Source organism: Chroicocephalus ridibundus, chromosome 14, assembly GCF_963924245.1.
Source record: "Chroicocephalus ridibundus chromosome 14, bChrRid1.1, whole genome shotgun sequence".
Lineage (NCBI taxonomy): Eukaryota > Metazoa > Chordata > Aves > Charadriiformes > Laridae > Chroicocephalus > Chroicocephalus ridibundus.
Genome location: NC_086297.1, coordinates 8,721,736 through 8,744,937, shown reverse-complemented (window position 1 = coordinate 8,744,937; position 23,202 = coordinate 8,721,736). Strand labels below are relative to the sequence as shown.

The 23,202-nt window shown below is 47.4% G+C and overlaps 2 protein-coding genes across 2 annotated transcripts in view; both read left to right on the top strand.

Moving 5' to 3' along the window:
- Positions 1-913: 913 nt before the first annotated feature.
- SRP68 (signal recognition particle 68) lies at positions 914-15,999 on the top strand. The gene is made up of 16 exons (XM_063352250.1): positions 914-1,083; positions 3,347-3,413; positions 3,800-3,913; positions 4,908-5,103; positions 5,898-5,980; positions 6,214-6,323; positions 6,699-6,781; positions 7,031-7,171; positions 10,530-10,628; positions 10,951-11,015; positions 11,309-11,468; positions 12,153-12,247; positions 12,490-12,619; positions 13,072-13,147; positions 13,512-13,564; positions 14,018-15,999. Exons 1-16 carry the CDS (start codon positions 927-929, stop codon positions 14,243-14,245), a joined length of 1,857 nt encoding a protein of 618 aa, XP_063208320.1. The 5' UTR covers positions 914-926; the 3' UTR covers positions 14,246-15,999.
- Positions 16,000-17,931: 1,932 nt separating this feature from the next.
- Positions 17,932-23,202, top strand: part of EVPL (envoplakin) — a 35,810-nt gene continuing 30,539 nt past the window's right edge. The window contains exon 1 of the mRNA XM_063352468.1: positions 17,932-18,033. The gene's annotated coding sequence lies outside the window, so the exon portion shown is untranslated. The remainder of the gene's footprint in view (positions 18,034-23,202) is intronic.

The following is a 23,202-nucleotide window of genomic DNA, read 5'->3' as shown; positions in this document are numbered from 1 at the left end:
AATGGATCCCTGGGAGGTGCGGTGGAAACCAAAAGCACACAGAAACAGCTTAAAACGTTTGCGTTGGAAAGCTGCAGCTTGAGGACTTGGGTTTTCTTTTTCCCCTTGGAGCTTTTGTGTCCACAGCAGGGAAGGAGAGCTCTGAGATCAGAGCCAGCCCGTTAGCTAGGGGCTGAGCAGATACATGGGGGGCCTGTGGGGGTCAGCCCTGGGTGGGTGAGAGGGACAGGGCTGGGGGGGGGGAGGCTGGTCCTAGGGCTGGTGGTGACCCTGGGCCATCAGCCCTGGGGCAGAGGAGGGGGACGGGGCTGGGGGCCTGATCCTGGGGGCTGATTTGGGGGCTGGGAGGGGGTCAGGCCCAGATGGGTGAGGGGGACAGGGCTGGAGGGTGACCATGGGGCAGAAGAGGGGATGGTGCTGAGGGCCCGATGGTGGGGGCTGATTCTGGGGGCTGGGGGTCAGGGCTGGGGGGGTGACCCTGGAGCAGGGAGGGGAATGGGGCTGGAGGGCTCGATCCTGGGGGCTGAATTGGGGGCTGGGGGGTTAGCCCTGAGGTGAATGAAGGGGTCAGGGCTTGGGGGGGTGGGGTGGGGGGGGTGTGACCCTGGGGCAGAAGAGGGGGACAGGGCTAGGGGCCCGATCCTGGGGGCTGATTTAGGGGCTGGGGGGCGTCAGCCCGGGTTGGATGTAGGAGTCAGGACCGCCCGATCCAGCCGGGGACGGATGTGCCCGAACCCTGTGAGCGCCGGGTACGGGCTCACACCCCCGGGTCGCCACTCCTGGGGGCCAGCTCGCCCACCCCATCCTGCCCCTGGTCCTCCTCTATCCCGTCTGCCCCCGCGGCGGCCGCGCTCGCCATGGCCTTGGCGCGTGCTTCTCCTCCCCCGGCCCAGGATGCACCGCGGCGGCGGCGGCCCGGGCGCAAGATGGCGGCGGAGCGGCAGGGCGCCGGCGGCGGCCGGGGAGGAGGAGGCGGCGGCGGTGGCGGAGGAGGAGGAGGAGGCAGCGCGGAGGAGAACAAGGAGAACGAGAGGCCGACGGGACCGCAGGCTGGCAGCCTCGGCGACAGCCTGGGCCTGGAGAGCATCCTGCGCCGCGGCGGTGGCGGCGGGGGGGACGTGGCAGGCCCGGCCCCGTGGGCGGCGGGGGGACGTGGCGGCCGCTGTGGGGAGCGCGGGGGCTGGCAGGCCCTGGGCGGGCGGGCACGGCCGCCTTTGCTTCCCCGCGGGAGAGGGCCGGGCGGGACGGCGGAGGCTCCCCTGCCCTGTGCACTGTGCAGAGGTGTTGCTGAGGGCGGCGGGCCCGCCCAGGCCGCACTGATCCGAGCCTCAGGTGGGAGCCGGGCTGTGAGCCCTGCGGTCGGGGCCCCGGGGGTCCCAGGCGATGCTCGCCTCAGAGCAGGCTGTGAGCCCTGGGCTTGGGGCTCCCAGGCAATGCTGGTGTTAGAGCAGGCTGTGAGCCATGGGATTGGGGTCCTGGGTGATGCTGGTAGGAGAGTGGTCTGTAAGCCTTGGTGTTGGGGCCGCGGGGGTCTTGGGTGATGCTGGCCTGAGAGAGTGTCAGTGCGATGGCCTGGGCTAACCCGGAGGCATCTGCACCATCCCTGGTGGTGAGTGTTTGATTTGAATGAAGGTGGGGAGCCAGCTTTGCATCTCTGAATCATGGATTTGTTCTTTACCTTTGCAGTTTCTCTTTCCGAACCGCATGACAGCTGTCGTCAGCCTTCAAAGCAGAAGTCTGTGCTAGGCTGCGCACTGTAGATAAGAGCAGGCTGTTGGTAATCTGGTGGTAATATTAATGCTTGAAGCGGGCAATAGCGGATAGAATAAATCTAACAGGTACGCAGAGATGGCAGACTGGCTCTTCCAGATTTAGCACTTCTGAAATCTGATGTGGCATGTAAAGCTCATGGCATTTTTGTGTGTGAAACTTCCATGTGAAACTAGTCCAGCTGCACAGCTGTGATAGAGCTGAGTTTTATCTTCTGGGTGAGAGGAAAACCCAAATGAAATAAGGGTGCAGTTTTCCATTTAGCATATGGCAGGTGTTGTAAAGTTAATAACTGCAGCGTAAGATGGAGGTATGGTAATCACCCTGGTAACTTTAGGAATATCTTAATCAGCGAAAGGGTAAATAAAATGGGGGTTATAAATTCAGTGCACAGGCTGAAAGATAGTCTGAAAAAAGTCTTAGGTAGACAGTGAGGATGAGGAGTGTGTGCCCTGCTTAGGGTTTGGCTTATTTGTTCCACAGATGCAAACTAACTCAGTGTAATAACTATTGATGCAGGTTCTTAATACTTAAATGAAAGAGATTTTCTTTTAGGTGTAATTATAAGAAAACACTTTGATAGAGATCTGCTGTTTTAGACTTTAAAAGTCTGGTGGCTTGTTTTTCTCTAGCTGTAGTAATAGTGTTTCTTTTGATGGGGTCATTGTAAGTCAGGCTTTGTTTCTGTGTTTTTTATGGCTTATTGTTAAAGCTTAAAAGGGAAATTTTGGGATATAAGTATATATAGCACAGAGATTTCTTCTTTATGACGGAGATTTTATTTCATAAAATAATCTGCCTTGTAAACTGACTGATTAACATCATCAAATTTACTAGAATACGGCATGATTTTATTTGATAGCGTAACTAAGTACAGGGTGCTTGTAAATCAGCGAATATGAAATCATGGAGTGATGCTGTTGCAAGTCACAGGCCAGTGCTTTCTGTCACGGAGTACTTCTTACGGTGACGTACAGTAAGACTAGAAATGTGTTGAAAAATTGAGTAGAAAATAAGCCCCCTGAATACTTCCCAGAAGGTCTTTTTATGAGGTTCTCTGTATTCAGAAACCAGTTTGTTTGTGGAATCTGTGTCAGAAAGGTCGCGGTGATTCTGCTCAGTGTACTTCTGTCCTTTCCCTGAGAGATGGAACGTTTAAGGGCAGGAAAGCTTCCCTCTATTTCAGTTTTGCCAAGAAAACTGTGTCACAAGTGTGACTGGGGGGGTAGCGTAGCGTAGCTAGGGAAGTCAGTTATATTAGCCTAGATGTGTCTGTTGGCATAGCTTATTATCCTGAAATGAGCTCTTGTGGTTGTCCGTAAGAGGAGGTGCTTGTGGTATGTCTTAATCCTGGCCTTGATGACAGTCATAAAGCTCTGAAGTAAGCAGTGGAATCATGATGTGTTTTAGGACCATCGGTTCTCTCAGCTGTGCATTTTTAGGAGGTTTTTGGGTACCCCTCTGTTCAAAGTGTATTTGCTTAGTGGAACCTATAGAGTTCCCTTCCGTTATTTTGGCGTAGAATAAAGAACTGGTAACAGACTGTACTGTCAATCTGCCTTAACACAAATCGCAGTCCTTCAGATTGTGAAGGAGTCTCAGCAGCAGCACGGTTTGCGACATGGAGACTTCCAGAGGTACAGGTTAGTAAGCTGTGTGGATGGCTTGAGTTACTCCTGTGACTTGCTTACTTTATTTAAAATGTAAACCCACTGTAGCAGGCAACAAAAATGATTTGCCAAGTAAATACCCCTTGACAGATTGCTTCATATGAAGCAATGTACAATTTTTTAATTCATTAGACATAATGTTCTGTGGCTGCGCCATTTAGGAGGATACAGACTGGCTCTTGTTTCTCTGTTGTCCTTTGAGAGCTTGTTTGTTAAGACCTCACTGATAATCACTATACTCTTCCAGAACTGAGTGTTCGATAAACATACGTAAAGCAATTAGACAGTAGGGAGAACATAATTCTGATTTTTCAGGATCAGGAATTATTGCATGTCTTCTTACCTTTCTTGTATTCTAGGGGTTATTGCTCCCGCAGGCTAAGGCGGCTCCGAAAAACTCTCAACTTCAAGATGGGGAACAGGCACAAGTTCACTGGGAAGAAAGTAACTGAAGAGATTCTCTCAGACAACAGGTACTGGATGGAATCGAGCATTCAGTGTATTAGTGGATAATTTCTTTCATTTCAGTAATTTATTTTCATGTGGATGTGGTGGAAAACTGTTCTGTACAATATATTCAGAAACGTTTCTTTTCAGAGATGTGTGTTATTATTAATAAAAGATAAAAGTTCAGGCTGCAATGCGTGGGGGGAAGAGGCACTGCTCAGATCCTGCTTCATCATGTGAACAAGTGGGAGAAGAAGGAGCAGCAGCAGCCAGTTCCTTCTCTTCCCTCAGTTGCTAAAATGGCTTCTTTTCATAATCAGTAAATTTGATATTAAAGAAGAAATGCGTATTCAGATCTGTTGCACAGTAGCCATGTGAATGCTGATAATGTAAATGGTGTAGCCAGCAAGGTTGTGGTTGGGGACATAATCCCTTCCCTTTCAACAGAAATATTGGATTGCAAATTTTACTTACATTTTAAAAAATTTGTCAGAATGCTTGTCTGATAGAGTATGTGAAGAATAGCCAGGATCTTGGGGTCATTTCCCATCTTTTAGAAACACTTGAAGTGTCTGCTGTCTTGTCTTTTCTTGTGGGGGAAAGAAAACATGATACTGTCTTCACCTGTCTTGTTAAGAAGCCAGATACATTCTAGCATTAATTATTATAGAATTAGCTGGTGGGAAAACAGACATGTTTGCCCGTATTGAACCAGTTTGAAGAGCAACATAAAATTATAAATCCCTTTGTCTTCGCAATGTCAGTGGTGCTCCAGAATGATAACGAATTTTCTTCCTTGGTTGGGTAATTGCCTTTCTGTAGTGAGAAATACAGTAGGAAACATGAATAGTATGACTTTGTGTGCTTAGAATGTTAAGAAATAAAAGCATCTACCTCTTATTAACCAAGCTGAACTTTTGTTACCAAACTTTGCAGATCACATGGAAAAGAACTAGTGGTGGCGTGGTAATACTTGTTTGAATGTCGTTATTTTTTCATCCATCTTCCTCTGTCCCGTAGGTATTTGCTGTTGATTCTGATGGATGCAGAGAGAGCCTGGAGTTATGCCATGCAGCTGAAACAGGAAGCAAACACAGAGCCTCGCAAACGATTTCACTTGCTGTCTCGCCTGCGCAAAGCTGTGAAACATGCTGAGGAGCTGGAGCGGCTGTGTGAAAGTAACAGAGTGGATGCCAAAACAAAGCTGGAAGCTCAGGTAACCACTGATTCTTTGATTTTGTCTTACAGCAAAAGCCGAACAATAAACCTTTGGATTTTGGGTGAAAAGATTAATCTCATCTAGCAATAGATAATCAAAACTGACCATTCTCAAACTGGATAATGTCTCCTATTGAATAGCTTGGACTCACTGTTAGTGCAGCTGCTGGAATTGCATAAATAACTGGTGGCACCAGCCAAGACAAGGACCCGGCGTTCAGAAGTTTTTTAAGTGTATGGAGTGATTATCCTTGCTTTAAAGAGCAGTACATCTAATAAAAGCAAAAAGAATTGATAGATACTAAGGTGATGCAACACAGCCTAAGAAACTATGCTTATGTATTGAGTTGTCTATTTTTTAATATCCTAAAGTAGCCACCTAGAACACAACCCTTGTGGGTTCGGTTCCTGGAACGCAGAAAGCGTTAAAGACACTAGTCTCTCTGAACAAGGGGCTGTAGTGGTACTCAGTTAATTAAAACTGCCATTTTGTAGCTTTTTGCTGGAAAAAAAAAAGTTTTGTGACATCAGCGGGCCGTGTTGATTGCGTAACAAGCAAGAAACATCTTTGCTTTCATCTCCTTAGAAATGTAGCAATGTCAGGTAAAAGGAAAAAAAAGGTAGGTAGCTAGTAACCCATAATCTAAATCAGTTGTCTTCCATGGGAAGACCAAATGAAAACGGCAAGGCTTAGTCACTTACTGTAGGCATCACAGCAGCCTTCATTCTAAATGTTGTACAAACTGGGCTGGTGGTTTTGGGGAAATTAACTTGCCCTTGTGCTGTCCGTAGGCGTACATGGCTTACCTCACGGGAATGCTTCGTTTTGAACACCAGGAGTGGAAGGCAGCAATGGAGGCTTTCAACAAATGCAAGTGAGTTTCCCCACTTCAACAGCTTCATTTAGTAAGTAATGTTGGGTCAGTCTAATAAGCGTATAGACTGTATGTACAGCAACTCTATGAGTTGTTGAGTTAATTATGCACTTAACTGGAAGGTACTACTGAAGAAGTAGCATGCTCCAGTTTAGAGACGCAAACTCTTCCCTTAAGATAGCATCTCACAAAATGATACATACTGCAGTGTTAATATGTATTATTCGCTATAGGACCATATATGAAAAACTGGCCAATGCCTTCACAGAAGAACAAGCTGTACTGTATAACCAGCGTGTGGAAGAGATCTCGCCCAACATTCGCTACTGTGCCTATAATATTGGTAAGGAAGAGGGGGGGTACCTCAGCTCCAGCGAAGAGCAAGGCTTGTTCACAGGAAGGGAATATTGACTTGATAGTTAAATACTGGTCTAAGTGACATTGGAGTGAGTCCGTAATATTTTGGGCAAATTCTGCACACATTCTAGGGCATTTTAGCAGTGGAGAAATGTTCTCGTTTCGCAACAGTGCATGTGGTTTTGTGTAAAAAGACAAAATACTGGTTTGCAGTAGTTTGCTTATGAAGTCAAAACGAAATTGCAAATTTATCCCCTTTGTCCCCAGATTGCCAGTATAAAATCTATTGATTAACTTTTTTATATCAGAATAATTTGTGAACTCAGGTGGAAATATGATCTTGATTTGTTAATTCTCTCAGGTGACCAGTCTGCTATGAATGAGTTGATGCAGATGAGGCTGAGGTCTGGTGGCACTGAAGGTCTTCTTGCAGAAAAACTGGAGGTAACTTATTTGCTTGCTTCAAGTTGAAACTTTCATCATCACTCTGTTAAGCGTAAATATTACTGCAGCATACCATTGAAGAAATTAACTGTATGAGAAGAGAATAAGCAAGCCTGGGCTCTGTGGGGAAACCACACTTCCCTAAAAAGCCCTTTGATTTCAAAATAGTCAACTCTAATGTGAATTTGAAAGGTTCGATTTTTGGATACCTTAAACTTCAAGCTCCTAAGTTCAGTCTCTTCTCTACAGGCGCTGATTACCCAAACTCGAGCAAAGCAGGCAGCCACGATGAGCGAGGTGGAATGGAGAGGAAGAACTGTTCCGGTGAAGATAGACAAAGTGAGGATCTTCTTGCTGGGACTGGCCGACAACGAAGCAGCAATTGCTCAGGTAACCTAGAAGCCATCTCTGGTGCTGATGTTCTAACTATCCCCTTTCCTTCAGTGTGTGAGATGATACACGATACCTGGACTAAAAGCTTTTAAATAATACTTTTTCTCAAACTTGGGGTTGGAAGGCTAAAAGTTAAAGTGTGAGTATTGACTGTAACCCAAAGCTGAAGTGTCAGTTGGGGATAGTACCCACAGTCTGCTAAGTGGTAGCTTGGCAGGTCTGTTCTGAGTATTACTGCTCTTTTGAACGCTCTGTTCTGCCCAGAAGTGCTATTTCTCAGTGGCAGGGTGATAACCGTGATTATTTGTAAGTCATTTGGAAGTGAAGGTTACAATTTTAAGAGTAATTGGTTTTGAATTACTGTTCTCATTTCTTTAAGTATCTTGCTCAAATGATCTGACTTCAGAGCAACCAAAAGGAAAAAAGATATGCATCCATCACCTTTTTTCAGGAGCAAAAAGCAATTTGCCAGGTGAAGCAGGTGCTATGAGTTTTATAGCATTCTCGTCTTGACTTATGCAAATCCTCAAAAGCGGTAGAGGATTACTAAATGTCAGGATGTAAATTAATTTCAAATGTAACAGTTCTGAAATGCTTGCAGTGGCACGCACTATGCATGACTTCAGTATTGCAGCCAAGTTTTCCACATGGAGCTTTTTCCTTGGAAATGTTGCTCAGGTGGTGTATTCTGCTTCCCAATGGCTGTGTATGGCACCCTTGCTGTTTGAAAAGGCAGTGAAAGGATTTTTAGTTACAATTGTTGCTACTGAAGATGGGCTTTTTGCATCATCAAAAAAACATTTATCACCAGGAGAATAATGAGGATAAATGGCAATTTGAATGACAAAATTAAAACTCGGCAGAAGTATAAGGCAAGTGTCAAGAGCAGGAGATAGTGTTGAGAAGATATACCGCGAGTAGGATACGCAGGATATGGCTGGCTAGGAAATGTTAGCGTTAACCAGTCTTGTAATGTCATGAATTGTATGTTGCTGAATTTATTTTTTTGTAGGTAGTACATGAGTATGGCCAGCAGGTGGAAGTGCAGTGCAGATTAGAGTTCAACGTTCCCTCATTTAATTTCCATCCTGCCAGGCTAGCACTTGGGCCTTTTTGGTTTGGTTGCCTTCTTTGTTCCATAAAGCAGCGGCAGAACAATGATCTGAATTGGTTTTCATCTTGCTTTGTGTTCCTTGGAAGCTCTGACTAAACAGAGGAGTTTTGTGGTACCGGATCACAACTAGTAATGGTGAGCGCTGAGCGCGCAGCAGCAGTATTTACATTCCCAAAGGGCTAAAACTTGGCCTTTTGGAAGCAATTGTGCAGTTGCTGTGTCAGCTGTGATGGGCAGTACAGCTTCAGCTAAATGCATTGTGGTTCCTGGGATCTTTGGCGCCTTTCTGCTAGTCTTCACTAAGTTGAAACCCTAACATAACAGCACCGCTCTTCAGGGCTTGATTAGAAGCAAACACAAATGTGTGTCTTGTGTAAAAATGGAGATTCTCACCACGATTATATCATTGCCTTCGGTGTCTTGTTGGTTGCGGGTGAAACAGAATAAATAAGCCAAACTGAAATATGAATCCAAGTTTAAAATTACTTATGTCAGCCTTTTTGTAGACTCGAATACATGACTTCAAGGGCTCATTGACTCTAACCAGGTAGAAGTGAGAAGGCTAAAGGGAAGAGTGGCAGAAGTGTGCTTCTGTCTGGTATTGTCTCAAGGATTCTGTGGTCATCTCTGGTAACTAGGTCTGTGGCAAAAATGGGTGGTAATAAATTTCAGAGATGATATGCCAAGTTTTAGAACAAAGGAAAAATTAGAAGTGAGCACTCCTAGACTTTGAGAGGTGGGTTCAGTTCCCTGGATCCCTTTAAGATGAACCTGTGTTGTTCTATCAGGGCACTTGAATCACCAGCTGTAGCACTTATCACATCATAAAACTAAGATACATCTCCCAAATCAGAACGTATGTGTATTTACATGTGGAATCAGTTTAACCTTAGGAGTTTTTGCTTAGAAAGGAAAGCCTTTGTCTCACTGCACGGCCCAGCCCTTTCCCTGTTTGTGCTTGACTGATGATCTAGCTGTGTCTGTTTTCATTTTTGTGCATACAGTGAAATTGCTGCGCTCCTCTGGGCGAGGTTGAGAATGCCGTCAGACTCGTCTCTGGTTATTCTCAGTAGTTTGTCCCACCTGAAAAATTCTTGCAGCAAATCACAAAAAAAACCCAACCCCAAACCCCCGAAAACGCCTTCATCTTGGGTCAAGATACCTGAGGCTTTGTGAGGGAGTAAAAATAACATTCCTTAATGGATTTGCAAACCTGAGAAGAGGAGAGGCAGAGACTGTAGAGCTCTACTGAAGAGAAACAAATGAGCATGTCTTTAGACAGATTTTTATTCATTTGGTCAATTGCAAATTTGCTGTAGCAAAGTTCATCTTATGCTTTACATGACATGGAAGTGGTGTAACAGAGTGCTGATAGACTTTACTCCCTCCTTTGATTGCTAAGGTTGAGGTTTGTTTCTGGGCAGTGTTCCTTACTGAATCAGTAAGAGTCTTGCGATCCCCATCTAGTTACCTCCTCTGTCACCTGAAGGGAAGCTGAGTTCAGTTTGGGGGGCATTGTTTAATTGGGTACATGATATGCCAGTACATTAGGCAGAGATCAGGCTTCGACTTGTTTTTTAAAAGTTGTTTTCAGATTTTGTTTTTGGGGCAGAAGGCCAAAAGCGGCTTAATTTTTTGACAAAACTTGTGGTGACAGCAGAAAAGCACTCGGTCAATCCTGCTAGTAAAATACAGGGTTGCTTTAAAAAATGCTTCAAACAAGCGAATTATTGCCACTGTGAACATCACTAGAGTGGGAGTGTAGGAAAGATAATCATCTACGTGTTCTTACCACATGAGAAAAGTTAAATCAGCGTAACAAGAGCAGTCTGCATTGGTAGTTTGCCAGTTCAGTAATGCTCAGCTCTTCTGTTACTGGGCCTTTCCCACAGTGCAGTCCAACCTCAGTTGTTGTCGGAGCAATGTGGGTGCCATCCTGGAAAGGATGGGAGTTGCTGGGAAAGCTGCTCTTGCAGGGATGAGGCGATCAGAGCTCTGTGTGTGTTAGGCCTTCAGTGCTGCTCAGTTCTCAGCACTGACCACATTCGCCGCAATTTCTGTCGGTTTGTCCGTTAGAACGTATTCCAGAGAGGTACAGGCTGGAGTGCTAGCTACCCATGGGTCTTCAAGCCACAACTGGGGAGAAACTTTGTTTGATCTTCTCAGTTAATTCTTGCACCATGGGATGCAAAATACAAAAATTTCTAATAGATACCTGTCTTAACTTTCTTTTGCTCTTAGGCAGAAAATGAGGAAACAAAGGAACGTTTGTTTGAATCTTTACTCAGTGAGTGCAGAGATGCCATTCAGGCTGTTCGGGAAGATCTGAAACCAGACCAGGTAAGCAGCAAACATCAATGTTTCTACTTTCAATAAAATAGAGATTTTTTTTTGGGACTGATGTGTTAATCTTCAACTTCCTTAACAGTAAAAGTGGCTGAGATTTCTTTAATAAAAAGCTGCAAAAACGTCTGTTGCCTTTGATTTTATTCTCTTCAGAACTGGGGAGGGTGAATAGCAATGTAGAAGCCCTCATTCTTTTGCTTGGAAGTCTGTTATAACTTCCCTGGTTTACCCAAACCTTGAGTTGTTTCTGATGTTTTCTTCCCTCAGCTGCCAGTTTTAAATAAATCATGCAGTCTTTTGTCCCCAATTTCTGCAGAAGCAGCGGGAACACTCTCTGGAAAATGATTCTGGGAAGGTGTCCAACATCCAGTACTTACACAGGTAATAGGCAAACATTGCTACCTATACTAGCGTGAAGAAATCATGCTCTTATGTCAAGATTTTATTTTTGTTTGGTTTTGTTTTATGGGTTTTTTGTTCTGTGCCTCTCAGATCTCAAAGGTTGACTGTACGGATGAGGATCTGATTCATGCAGCTTTGAAAATACTTTACTTAAGACTCTCATGTTGACCTTTCAGATGTTTTTTCCCCTACTAGTATCATCTTAGAACAAAGAGTAATGTCTGAGTAGTTCTGACAGTCTGCTAATAGTATTTTATCTTTTATCTTTTTAGTTATTTGACTTACATCAAGCTGTCAACGGCCATCAAGCGCAACGAGAGCATGGCAAAGTCTCTGCAGAAGGCACTGCTGCAGCAGCAGCGGTCGGAAGAGGATGGGAAGCGCACACCACGGCCTCAGGACCTGATCCGTCTTTACGATATCATCTTGCAGGTAATGCTGGGAAAACAAAACTAATTATGCTAACTGGAGAACTTTTGCACAAAAAGTTATTGTAGAAACTATAGCAGTGCAGATGAACTGCCCGTGAAGTCTGAAGAGCAACCGAGTACCTACAGTTACCGTGTTGAAGATGTTCAACATCTACATAAAACACAAAAAGCCCTTCTAGTTGTGAACAGAAAATGGGCGCCCTTGGTTGTGCACTCTAATGCAGTTTTAAAACAGGTTTTATGACTATTTTATGCGTCACCCTGATAGCTGCCTTAGTTTCTGCTGGTCAGAGAAAGTAGCGACTAAAAATACTTCTAATGTACTTGTTCTTCATAAGCAGTTTCTCAATTTCTCACATAAATTTTCTATTAACTGTGGGAGCCTGTGGCTGAAACAGTTGTGAATGGGAAAGGGAAATGCCTTATGAAAGAATTACTTCATGTGAAATCTGAGGAGTCTTTGTCCTAATTCCTGTTTGTGTCAGGAAATCTGTCCTGAAGGCAAACTTGCACAAGTCTCAATGAGTGGCCTTCACTAGTTTAGCATACTAATAATTAGAAAACTGGAAACTATTTCCGTGGGAGTGTACTGTTGACTTGTTAAAAGGGGCAGCTTTCTCTTACTCTAGCAGATTCCAGAAGAAAACAACGCCTGAATTTGTTCCTCTGATTCTCTTTTGCACAGAACCTCGTGGAGCTGACACAGCTTCCTGGCCTAGAAGAGGACAAGAATTTCCAAAAAGAGATTGGATTGAAGACACTTGTGTACAAAGCTTACAGGTAACTGAGAAACAGCCAGGTTTTCTTTAGCAGGCATTACGTCCTCAAAGGTTATTAATCCAAAGCTCTATGTGCTGTACAGGGCTTTGATGTAGTTTCCTCTGCCCTTTTGTGAAATGAAGACTGGATGCTAAGGGGAAACTGGCCAGTTCTTCTTATTAGTATCTGTTCTTATCAGGCATTTGAGTTGGCAAAAGGTATGGATGACACACATGTCAATGAGCCACTCTTCACTGTTGCAGGTGTTTCTTCATTGCACAGTCCTATGTCCTGGTGAAGAAATGGAGCGAAGCTCTTGTTTTGTATGAAAGAGTACTGAAATATGCCCGCGAAGTTCGGTCAGGAGCTGGAGCTTATACGAACAGCTTGAAGGTAGGAACCCAATCCTGTGTGTAGACGGGAGTTTAAGCTTACGAAAAAGCTCTGTCCCAGTATTTATTGTCAATTAGATGCCAGACCATTACAATTCAAGATTGATCTTTAAGTAGGGAGTAGTGCTTGTATGTGTGCTTGATGATACAAGTGTGACTGCTTGACACACTATAGCAGAGACTTCCTAGTGATGTGAAAATGCTTCAACTGGTCACTTGCTTGACAGTTGCAACTTGCTGTAACAACTCCATAACAATTTACCACACTTTCTCACATCTGCACTTTCTGTCATGCTACTTCTGTAGTGCCTGAAGGACTGTGCTGTAGCTTTTCCTCTTCTGAAAAGCCTTATCAGCACTAGGACTTAATTTCTTTGTCAGGTTTTACCTTTGCCCTAACTCTTAAACTCCGACATGTTTCAGGCTCTCAAATAATTTTCTTTAATGACCTAGGAGCTGCCTGATGTTCAGGATCTGATCACTCAAGTCAATGCAGAGAAATACTCCTTGCAAGCAGCAGCTATATTAGGTGAGTTGCACAATTATACTAGAGCTCTAACGTCTCTTGAATAACGCCCCTGCAGCTATTTCATTCCTTTTATTTCATTTCCGAAGTTCCAGTTGTTTTTCCCCTTCACTCTGATCTGTGTAGGCTCTGGAAAATGTTTTGGTTTTTTTTTTTTTTTTCCACTGGAAAGCTGTCATGGCTGTGGATAAATATATGTGATCCTTTTAGTCTAGAAAGCAAGCTGCTTCTGCAGAAAATACTGTCTTACATATCCCAGAAAGTAAGGTTCATAGCTCAGCTTTGAGGGCAGCTGACTTCTGAGACAGTCTTACTTTATGCCAGGATGTAGCCTGTTATTCTTACCACTTTTTCTTCAATTTTGCAGATGCAAATGATACTCATGAGACTGAGTCTCCATCTCAGGTCAAGGATGGCAAGGTAAGAGCTGAGAGCTCAGGCAAATTCCAGTAACGTTCTTAATGAATATTTCAACCTGTTGCCTGAGTGTCTCTTACAATTCAAAAAAATGTCGTGCTGATTGGAGTTCTGTTGTGACTAGTGTATTTAAGAGATTTTTATTAGGCTTGGTTTCCTTCTGCAAGTCCTGAAGATGACTGACAGGCTGGGGCTCCTTTGGTAGGAGCTAGGCAGCTGTTTGCAGCTTCCATAGTGGCATCTTCATTTTTTTTAAATTTAGCTTTCTCCCTGCACGTGGGAAGGTTTTCCAGAGGTCCTGCAGCAATGATTTGACAGGGGTTTGAATCATTTCCAAGGGCCCAAGATGTCACTCAAGGAACTTTAGTTGCTGCTTAATCCTCTTTGCTTGTTTGACCTTTGTCAGCTTTGATTTGACATCTGCTTAATTTGCATTTCTGTATTGGTTTCTTTCAGCCCCTCTCGGAACGGTTTGAGACTTTCTGTCTGGATCCTTCTCTTGTCAGCAAGCAAGTCAGCCTCGTGCACTTCCCGCCGGGCTTCCAGCCCATTCCATGCAAACCCTTGTTCTTTGACCTGGCCCTTAATCATGTTGCTTTCCCACCTCTGGAGGACAAGGTGGAGCAGAAGGCCAAGAGTGGCCTCACAGGATATATAAAGGGCATCTTTGGATTCAAAAGTTAACCAGGACCCCCAGAGGAGCAGAGGTTTTATCTTGTATTGATGGGGAAGCTCCAAGAGGTTCTAGGACACAAATATCTGCACCTGAAACCGACAGAGGGAGGTTTTACCATCTTCTTCCCTGTGTTCTGTGTATATGTCTGTGCACTTACATTCTCTCCCAGTATATTAAAGACAAACAACCTATTTGGAAACATACGTACACTATAAATAGCTGAAAATAATCTGGACCACGGAGAAATTCCATTCTGTTTGGGGAAGTTGGAGCTTGCTTTGTGACCAGTGGCCTGTTCAGGGCTGGTATACATCTTAGCATGGACCAGGGCATAGGTAGAATTTGTTTCCTCCCTCCGCCCCGTGATTTGACACTGTAATTTGGTATTTTGGTCTAGAAATCTGGGTGTGATGGGGAAACGGAGGCAAAAGTAGATGCAGAACTAAACCAGCAAGGTGAAGCTGCCTGCACAAAGGCTATGAAACACTAGCCAAGGGCGCTAACTTCTCTTCCCTTTCCACTCCCAGTCCCCACTGAGAAGCATCTATAGTTATGTAAAGAGAAGTCTCTGTATTTTTTAAAAACGTGATATTCAGAAATGACAAAATAGAGCCTCTTTCCTTATTGATAAGGATAACAAACACCTTTCCAAATGTTAGTGGTTATCGCAGTTGTGGTGGAGTATAACGTGAGTTTGTACTCTGGGACGATTGATTCTTCATTATTGATACACATTTTGTTAAATAAGTACAGTATAGAACCTATCCTTGCAAGGCTTTTCCTGGGAAACTTGCTTCGTGGGTGGCTTTAGAAATAGTGACTTGCTCTTCATGGGAAGTTGGGTCTCTCAGTGTTCATATTGTTTCTGATCTAAACCTTGCCTGAAAACAAGGTGATCTTTTTCTGGAGTTCATCTGTTGCTTTTTCTACATCCTTGGTCAGTAGATAAACCTGAAATGAGGAATAAGCAACAGGAGCCCGGTAGGTTCTTGAGTGATAGATCTTCTCTGTCATGCCAGACAGCTTTTTTTATAAAGCGCCCAGGTGCTATGGTGATAGGCACTTTCACAATGCAGATAATTCCATAATTGTGATCATTTAAACAGGAAAAAAAGCCACCACACAGCACATGGGCAGAACTGTTCCTAAATAAAGTATTTGGAAGTTTCTACCAGCAATGTTTGGGTTTTCACTCAGTCTGTAGCTGGAAGCTGAAACAGCAGTTTGTTCTAGCTGCCTTAACTCTTCTGCACCGGGTGTCTTGACTCTGCATTGTTTCTCCATTTTTAGGCATCAGAGTTAATAGGGGTGGCAACAGAAGAACTGTTTAAAATGATTGGATTGTTGTTGTGGGAATTTTCCATGCAAGGTGCATGTCAGATGGATGGAGGAATTGACAATTTAGACAAGGGAAGGTGACGCAATGACCGGCGCAGACATCAGCTGGTTGATCTGCTTCGTGGTACCTCTTTCTGTGTATGTTAATCTGAGCTTCTCTCCCCTTTTTGTCTTTTTTTATCAAATCACTTTGAGAACTGTTCTGTTTGGTTTGCAAACCAAACTCCTTTCTGCTTTCCTGCCACAAATCTATGTGGTGCCTGGATTGATTCCAGTGAAACTTGTGCTGCCGCCACTTTCTAATTGATTACTGTTACAAGAAGCTAGGAGCAATTGGCCTCTTCATGTTAAACATCTTTTTGACAGATAACTGATTAGTTGAACGCAGATAAGAAATCTGAAAACAATAAAGTTTTATTCCTGACCTCTGAGGCGTGTAGTTTATGTCGAGCATTGAGAACATGGAGCGCTCTTTGCTTCCCAAGCTGTTCAGAGGATCAAGGTCACGCCATCACCTGGGGCTACTTAACCCCTGGAATGGCCACTTAGTTCTGGAGGAGGATCCTCTGCCTGAAGGCTCAGATAACAACATGCAGCATTCTCAGAGGTAACTTGGCTTATTTGTTTTGATGTTAATAGTGAGCAGAGTGGGGTTTGTAAACTGTGTTGTGACTTAAATAATGTGGAAGGCACTGATGAGGCACTAGGAAAAAATGTAAAAAAAAAAAAAAAAAAAAAAAAAAGAAAGGGGGGGAGGGGGAAAGTAATACTGTTATTCAAGTCACCTGTATGATGAAAACCAGACTGAAAAGTTTTATTGAGGTTCTTAGCCTTGGGATGGAGCTTGGAATGGCAAAGGCGAGGCTTGGACAGCAGCAGTTAGAAGGGAACAGCGCAGGAAGGTGAAGTGTTTGATGTGACAGAGCAAACCAATTCCCCTGGAACCGGCAAGTGTTGTGCCTGAAACTGCCGGAGCAAGATGCAGAGCACTGGTTTATGGTGCTTGGAAACCTGCTTCCTTATTGCTCTGGTCTTTCATTAGGCTGCTGCACTGTTCAAAGCGTTTGCTCCCTTTCCGTGAATTAATTGGCAAGCAGGCCATGTGACTGCCCTCAAACAGGAAGCTCCAGCAGAACGGTCAAGATTATTGCTTTCAATCAACTTTTCCTGTGGAGTATCTTTGGGCTTAGCGCTGGAATTTTAATTACAGGCTGAGCTAGCCATGTCTGGTATCATTGCATCAATTAAAAGAGGACATCGTGGCCCTCGGCCCCACCGTCAGAGATACACTTGTGTCTTGGGCAGTGTTCACTTCTGGTCGTGCGCTCCGGGGGGTCTAGTGACAATGGATAGGTCCTGAGGGACTCATGGCATGTATGAGAAATGATTAGTATGAGACAAACCGGGCAGTTAAAAGAGAAATGAGAGGTGACACCTGGGATGGTAATAGTCTGGCCTGAGAGCTCCTAAATAACAGTCTCTGCCTCCTTTAAAACAAGGAATTGCGGATATTTTTAACTGAAGGTGTTGTGCTGCTGGAGAAAATCATTGCTGTCTAATCCAAGCTGCTTCGGGTGGAGAGCATCCCAGGTGAGCACCGGCAGGGAGTTCTCCAGGCCTTTGTGGCTGCGTTATCCGGATGCTCTGGCAGCCGGTGTGGGATGCACCTGGCAGTAAAGGGCTACGGTTCCTGGAGCTGGGGAGTGGGAAGTCCTTTTCCACCTCTAGTGGAGTGAGTAGAACTGGTTTTTGGGAGAAGATGCATCTGTCTAGAGATGTCTGTGCTCCCGCATAGCTCTTGTCACCTGCCCCGTTAGAGCTACGAGCACAAATACCCCACGGTGTTCAGCCCAGGATGTAAATTGGGAGTTTGCTCACTTAAAGCAGTGATTTAATGCAATCTTGATTGTATTTGGCTGCTCCTCTTTTTCTTCAGGACTGGATTGCTATTCTCAAGCATAAGAACAGCTGGAGGTTGCTTTGCCTGCCAAAGAAGAGCCCTTTCTGATCCGGGTGGGAGGAGTGCAAGGTGGGTGCCCCCAGCGTATAATAGGAAACTCCAAGAGGAAGGATAGGATGTAATAGGAAGCTGATAATGACCCTGAAAGCTTCCCGGCGGAGGTGGGCTCGCAGGCACTCCTGTGCGCTGAGCTTTCCTGGGGCTGGGGCAGGAGCAGCAGCAGCTCTGGGTGCCGGCACTGCCGTCTCCTCCCTCCCTTGCTCCCCATCGAGGAAGTGCCGGGCAGCACTGCAGAAACCTGGGTCACTTCTTGTGTCCCTCTTCTTCCTGGGACCTGCCCCGGCCACCCCCGGCCCTGGCACTGGGAGTGTTCGGTGTGGAGTGACGCCGTGCTCTGGGAGCTGATCTCGCAGCGGTTTGCAGGGACACGCCTACAGCAAAGCTTCGTGCCGGGCTCTCGCTTCTCGGGCTCACCCAAACCACGCCGAAGGTGAACAGGTTTGTGAAATGCAGCCGCTCCCTGGCCCTCTGCCGCGGGTGAGGTCTCCTCGCCCCGAGTGTCCTGCTTTGTGTCTGAGGAGAGGCTCGGTCTTTTGCTCTCCTGCTGCAAAGTTCCCTCAGCTGCTGTTCGGGTCACTGCTGCTCTCACTGCGACAATCCTGTCTCCTGTGGAAGTGGATTGTGGTGGGATTTGGGTGGGGACAGAGCTGGGAGGTCCTTGCTCCAGAGCATCCAGCCCAAACACCTGCAGTGGTATGGAATGATAGATGGTTTGGGTTGGAAAGGACCCTAAAGCTCACCCAGTGCCACCCCCTGCCCTGGGCAGGGACACCTCCCACCAGCCCAGGTTGCTCCAAGCCCCGTCCAGCCTGGCCTTGAACCCCTCCAGGGATGGGGCAGCCACAGCTTCTCTGGGCAACCTGGGCCAGGGGCTCACCGCCCTCACAGGAGAGAATTTCTTCCTAATGTCTAATCTAAATCTCCCCTCTTCCAGTTTAAAACTGTTCCCCCTCGTCCTGTCATTACACTCCCTGATCCAGAGTCCCTCCCCATCTCTCCTGGAGCCCCTTTAGGGACTGGAAGGGTCTCTGAGGTCTCCCCGGAGCCTTCTCTTCTCCAGGCTGAACCCCCCCAGCTCTCTCAGCCTGTCCCCACAGCAGAGGGGCTCCAGCCCTCCCAGCATCTTTGCGGCCTCCTCTGGACTCGCTCTTTGTTTTTGTTTGTGTTGGGGATTTACTTTTTGCAGCGGGGAGCGACTGATTAGCGCCTTGCTCTGTGCTGAGCGCCAGATTACAATGTTTGGGTTCCAGCTAAACCCAAGTGCAAATTCCTGCGTGGGAGGGAGGCGGCTGTGTCCGTCCTCCCCGCCGCGTCCCCAGCCCTTCTCTGGGCTGCCGCGAGTATCCTGGGGTGAAAACCTTCCCACCTCTGGCCTAAAAAGCAGTAATGTCTCAGAGGGGGAGGTTTAAAACCACTCTCAAAGGGTGCAGTTTGCATGTCTGTTGGTGCGCGCGTGGCCTTGGGCCCAGCTTTCATGTGCTCCAGTGCCATCAAATTCAAATTCCGACCCAAGGTCCCGGGCTGTGCTTAGCATTTCTAGGCACTGCCGCGCTATGATCTTTGGCAACCTCCTCCACTGCTGGGCACCCGTGGTGTTGGGGTTATTAAAGTTAAAATTCTCGCTCTGGAAAGAGTTTTCTTCCCCTTCCCTGCTGGGCTGGGGGACGGCGGTGTCCCTGCACAGACAAGGCGGTTTGCCCGAGGCTCACAACGCTGTGCATGGGGATTAGTGACTCCCGTCCCCAGCCCGTGGTCAGTCCGGGGAGCTGTGCCGTGGCTGTGGTGCCCGAATGACTAAAGAGCAGCATCAAAGCCTTTAAATTACCTTCAGTGCTTGCCTTTTTCCACTCAAGTGGGAGAGCGTCTAATTTTCTCAGAGCATCAAATTAAGTCGGGGAAGGTGGAGCAGAATTAGTTGTGGCAGAGAGATTCATCCCGCTCTGGTCCCTGCCTGTGACACAACCACTTGGCACCAAATCAGCCAGCAGCAGCTCAAAAACGGAGTTTTGCAGGAGATTTGGGTCTGATTCGAAAAGCGCTCGGGGGTTCCGGGCTGGCAGGCTGCGGCGGGGGGTGTGAGCCACCCCGGCTCAACGATGCTCCTGGCTGCGGCGCCCGCCGTCCCCAAAGATGGGCTGGGGACCGGCACTGCCCTCCCGCCTGGGGGGCGGTTTGTGGGGGCTGTCACCGCTCTGCTCCGTGTTTTGGTCACCCAGGAGGGTTTATCTCCTCTCCCGCTAGCCCTGTGCTGCAGGTGGAGCCCTTCCATGGGCTCGGTTTGGTTTGGAGGGAGTGTGAGAGCAGGATCCTTCCCCGCTGGTGTGTGAGCATCCTCCTTCCTGACACCCTCCAGGTCTCGCCAAACGGGGGGCTCCAGCCTGGCCCCCTCTGCTCCGCACACCTTCTCCTTTGCTCAGCTGTCTGTACCAGGGCCAGGAGTTTTTTCTCCCAAGCAGGTGTGCCTTTGAGCTGTTCCAGGTTCCAGCTGGCCACCACCTACCAAATAACATCCTGCAGGTGGTTTCGCACATTACAGGGCCTTTGTGCCGCACTTGAGCGTGGAGGCAGAGAGGAGAGAGCAAAACCTGTCCTCGCGTCTAACTTTCCATCACCCTGCCCTGGGCCCATTGCCTGGCGCTTCAGCCCAGCGTTTGGCGGGGACGGTCCCTTCTCCAGGGCGCTGCCGTTCGAGCGAAGCAGCTTTTTTGGGGGAGACATGAGAGAAACCTACCCCAAAAGCTCTGATCTCCCACCCTGATTTCATGGGGTGCTTCTTCGGCTCTGCCCTGTGTGTGAAGGTTGCCTTTCCAGGCAGGTGTTTAATTACCTCTCATTGCCTGGTTAATGATCTAGGACACGTCTCGTTCAGATCCAATCACCGTGTTTGGGGAGCAGCTCCCTTCAGCAGTGTCAATGGATAATAAAGCCAAATTTGCAGGCTGCAGCCTGTAAGTTGTAAACAGGTTTTCCAGACAAAGTGTCTTGAGAATCTGCCATTAGTGAATTTATTTAGTGCTATTACAGCCTTGCTAATCCTCTGGGGAGAGGAAAATTAGGCTAACGCATTACCTGCCGTAGGGAATTGCCGTGATGGCCTGCTTGTTAGCTCTAGGGCTTAAACCCAGAAGAAGGTGCAGGATGCCGTAATGAGCCAGGAGAGGCGATGGGGTGGGAAACGGGCAGGTCCTTTTGATGTCTGAAGGGTCTAGGGATGAGTTGTCCATAAAAGCCTTGGGACTGAGCTGTTAACCCCATGGTGCGGTGCAAACGTCCTCTGTATTTAGAGAGATACAAAGGAGCAGGACCGGGATTTTCCATTCGTGCCGGGGAGCCACGCTGGATTCGGCCTCCTCTGGTTTTGTGGGGGAAGGTCCCTCGGTGCTGAGCCAGCTCTGAAGCCAGATCCCGTTTTTCTCTGCGGACTCCAGTGGGATGCTGAGTCTAGCCCCGTCCCAGGAAGCTCCTTGATGGGTTTCAATCAGACCTGCAGGGAGAAGCGCGGGGGCCTTTGCACTTCCCCTCCGCTTAGCAATGGGTAAAGATAAAGCAAAGCAAGGTGTGAGGACCGAGTAATTTTAGACTTAAGAAAATCAAGTGTCCCGCTTTCCCTGTGGGATGGCGATTTTTTTAATGATAGGCAGACTGTTCTGAGGCTCTGCCGTTTCATTTTGGCTTGCGTGAAAACTGCTCCACAAGGAGTAAAAAGGGCTGGGATAAAAATTATACGAAAGGATGTCGTCCGTGGTGTCTGTGAGGAAAAAGGAGGCTGATGGCTGACTTGTGCCCGGTGGGAACAGGCTCTGACACCTCCCGTGGTGGTGAGTGTCTGGGGGCCCGTGGCTCCTGTCTCCCACAGCTGCTCTTCGTGCTTTGTTCTTCATGCTCTGCTGTTCTCCATGACTTTGGAGACTCTTGAGAGGGTTTTCCCTCCTTTTTGCAAAGGCCACGTATCCTTTGCACCAAGTCCTGGTCCGGGCTGGCTGTAGCTGCTTCTCCCATTGCCAAACAAGCAGCATCTCGGCGCAGCAAAGCATCTCCCGCTGTTACAGAGGGCTCCTGCCTCTGTGCAGCCTCGTGCATCTCTCCGAAACTGTTGATGTACTTTAAACTTTGGGACAACACTATTAGAAATAACAACCAGGTGCTGAGCGCAGGCAGGAGAGCCTGTGACTTGCCGCTGCTTTTTCAGGAAGGGGAGGGGTGAGAAGCGAGAGCAGGGAACCTTTCCCCAGCCGCTGGGCGCTGCCTGTCTGACCACGCGGCCGTGAAACTTCCTAACTTCGCCCGTGGGGACGTGGTGGTGGGCGCCGCTGGACGGGGCGGCTGGGGAGATGGGCCCTTGGTTTTACCTAGTGCAAATAGGGGTGATCATTAGCAGGGGCTTTACGGGGCGAGGAGGTGCATTGACTGCTCTTCCGTAGGTGGGGTTTTACGAACAAATCAAGGCAGTTTTTCCAGGTGTATTGAAGACTGAACCCCATCCACCCTCCTGTATCTGCGCTCACTGATGGTTTCTGCTTTTCTCCTCCCACCTCCCAACAGTTCAGTTTGTTGTGAAGGTCCTTCCGTTGCTCCTCTGTAGGCACCCACCAATTCTACAGCATCATTTAAGACCTGAACTGTGGGGTTTTCCCTGCGGCGCCTGGCCAGCAGCAGCTCTTGGTGGCGTGACATGGGAGGTTTGTGCTGCGTAAGGGCTCAGCTCATCGCTTTGATTTCAGCACATCGCTGCCCAGGAGAACGAGTTCAAGAACGAAGCAGCTCAAAAGCAAGGAGGCGAAGTGGGAAGAAAACTCAGCCAGAGGACTGGTGTGCGGAGGGCGGTGAGGAGGCGCGGAGGAGGCAAGTATGTCATCATCCAGAGGGGCAAATGGTCTTAACAGGGAGTAGTAAATCATTTATGGATCATCTTAAGCTGTCACCTCCTCTGTAAAAACTTATGAGAGGCCTGCCTGATAATGAAGGCATGCCTGATAACGAAGGCACGCCATCCTCTAAACTCCTCCTCTGCCAGTTCCTTACAAAAGATTAGTCCAGGATTGTTCCTGAAATCTTCCTTCCCTGAAATGTTACCTGCTCACCAGCGTCCTCTCCGCAGCCGTGCCTGCTATCTGTCCCTGCGAGTGACCTACTCATCTGTGTGAGCAGCATCTGGTTACGGGACTGTCCTGTGAAACCAGGCATCTGCATCCTGGCGCAGCTCCAGGCTACCGGGATGAATCCCCACATCCCGCTCTGGAAAGCGAAATACGATGATTATGATGTGACTTCCCAGAACACCTCCTGTTGTGTCTGGAGCCCTGCTGGAGCAGCCAGCCCCAGGTCTATACCCACAGGAGATCCATCTCAGCCCCCAAAGGGAGCTGTAGCCACGCTGGGGACCTGCCTGGGCAAGACACAAGCTCCTCTTGGCTTGGCCTTGTCTGTGGATCAACAGCAGAGTTTCGAGGCTGGTTGAGCTGGAATGAAAGGAAGGCTGCCCACCCCTGACCCGTGTCCCCATGGATGATCTCGCCTGGCTGAGGCAGCTCTGCCGGAGGGGAGCACTGCCACAAGTGCAGAGCGATCCCATTGGAAATATGGCTGGGAGGATGGCCGGGAGGTGGG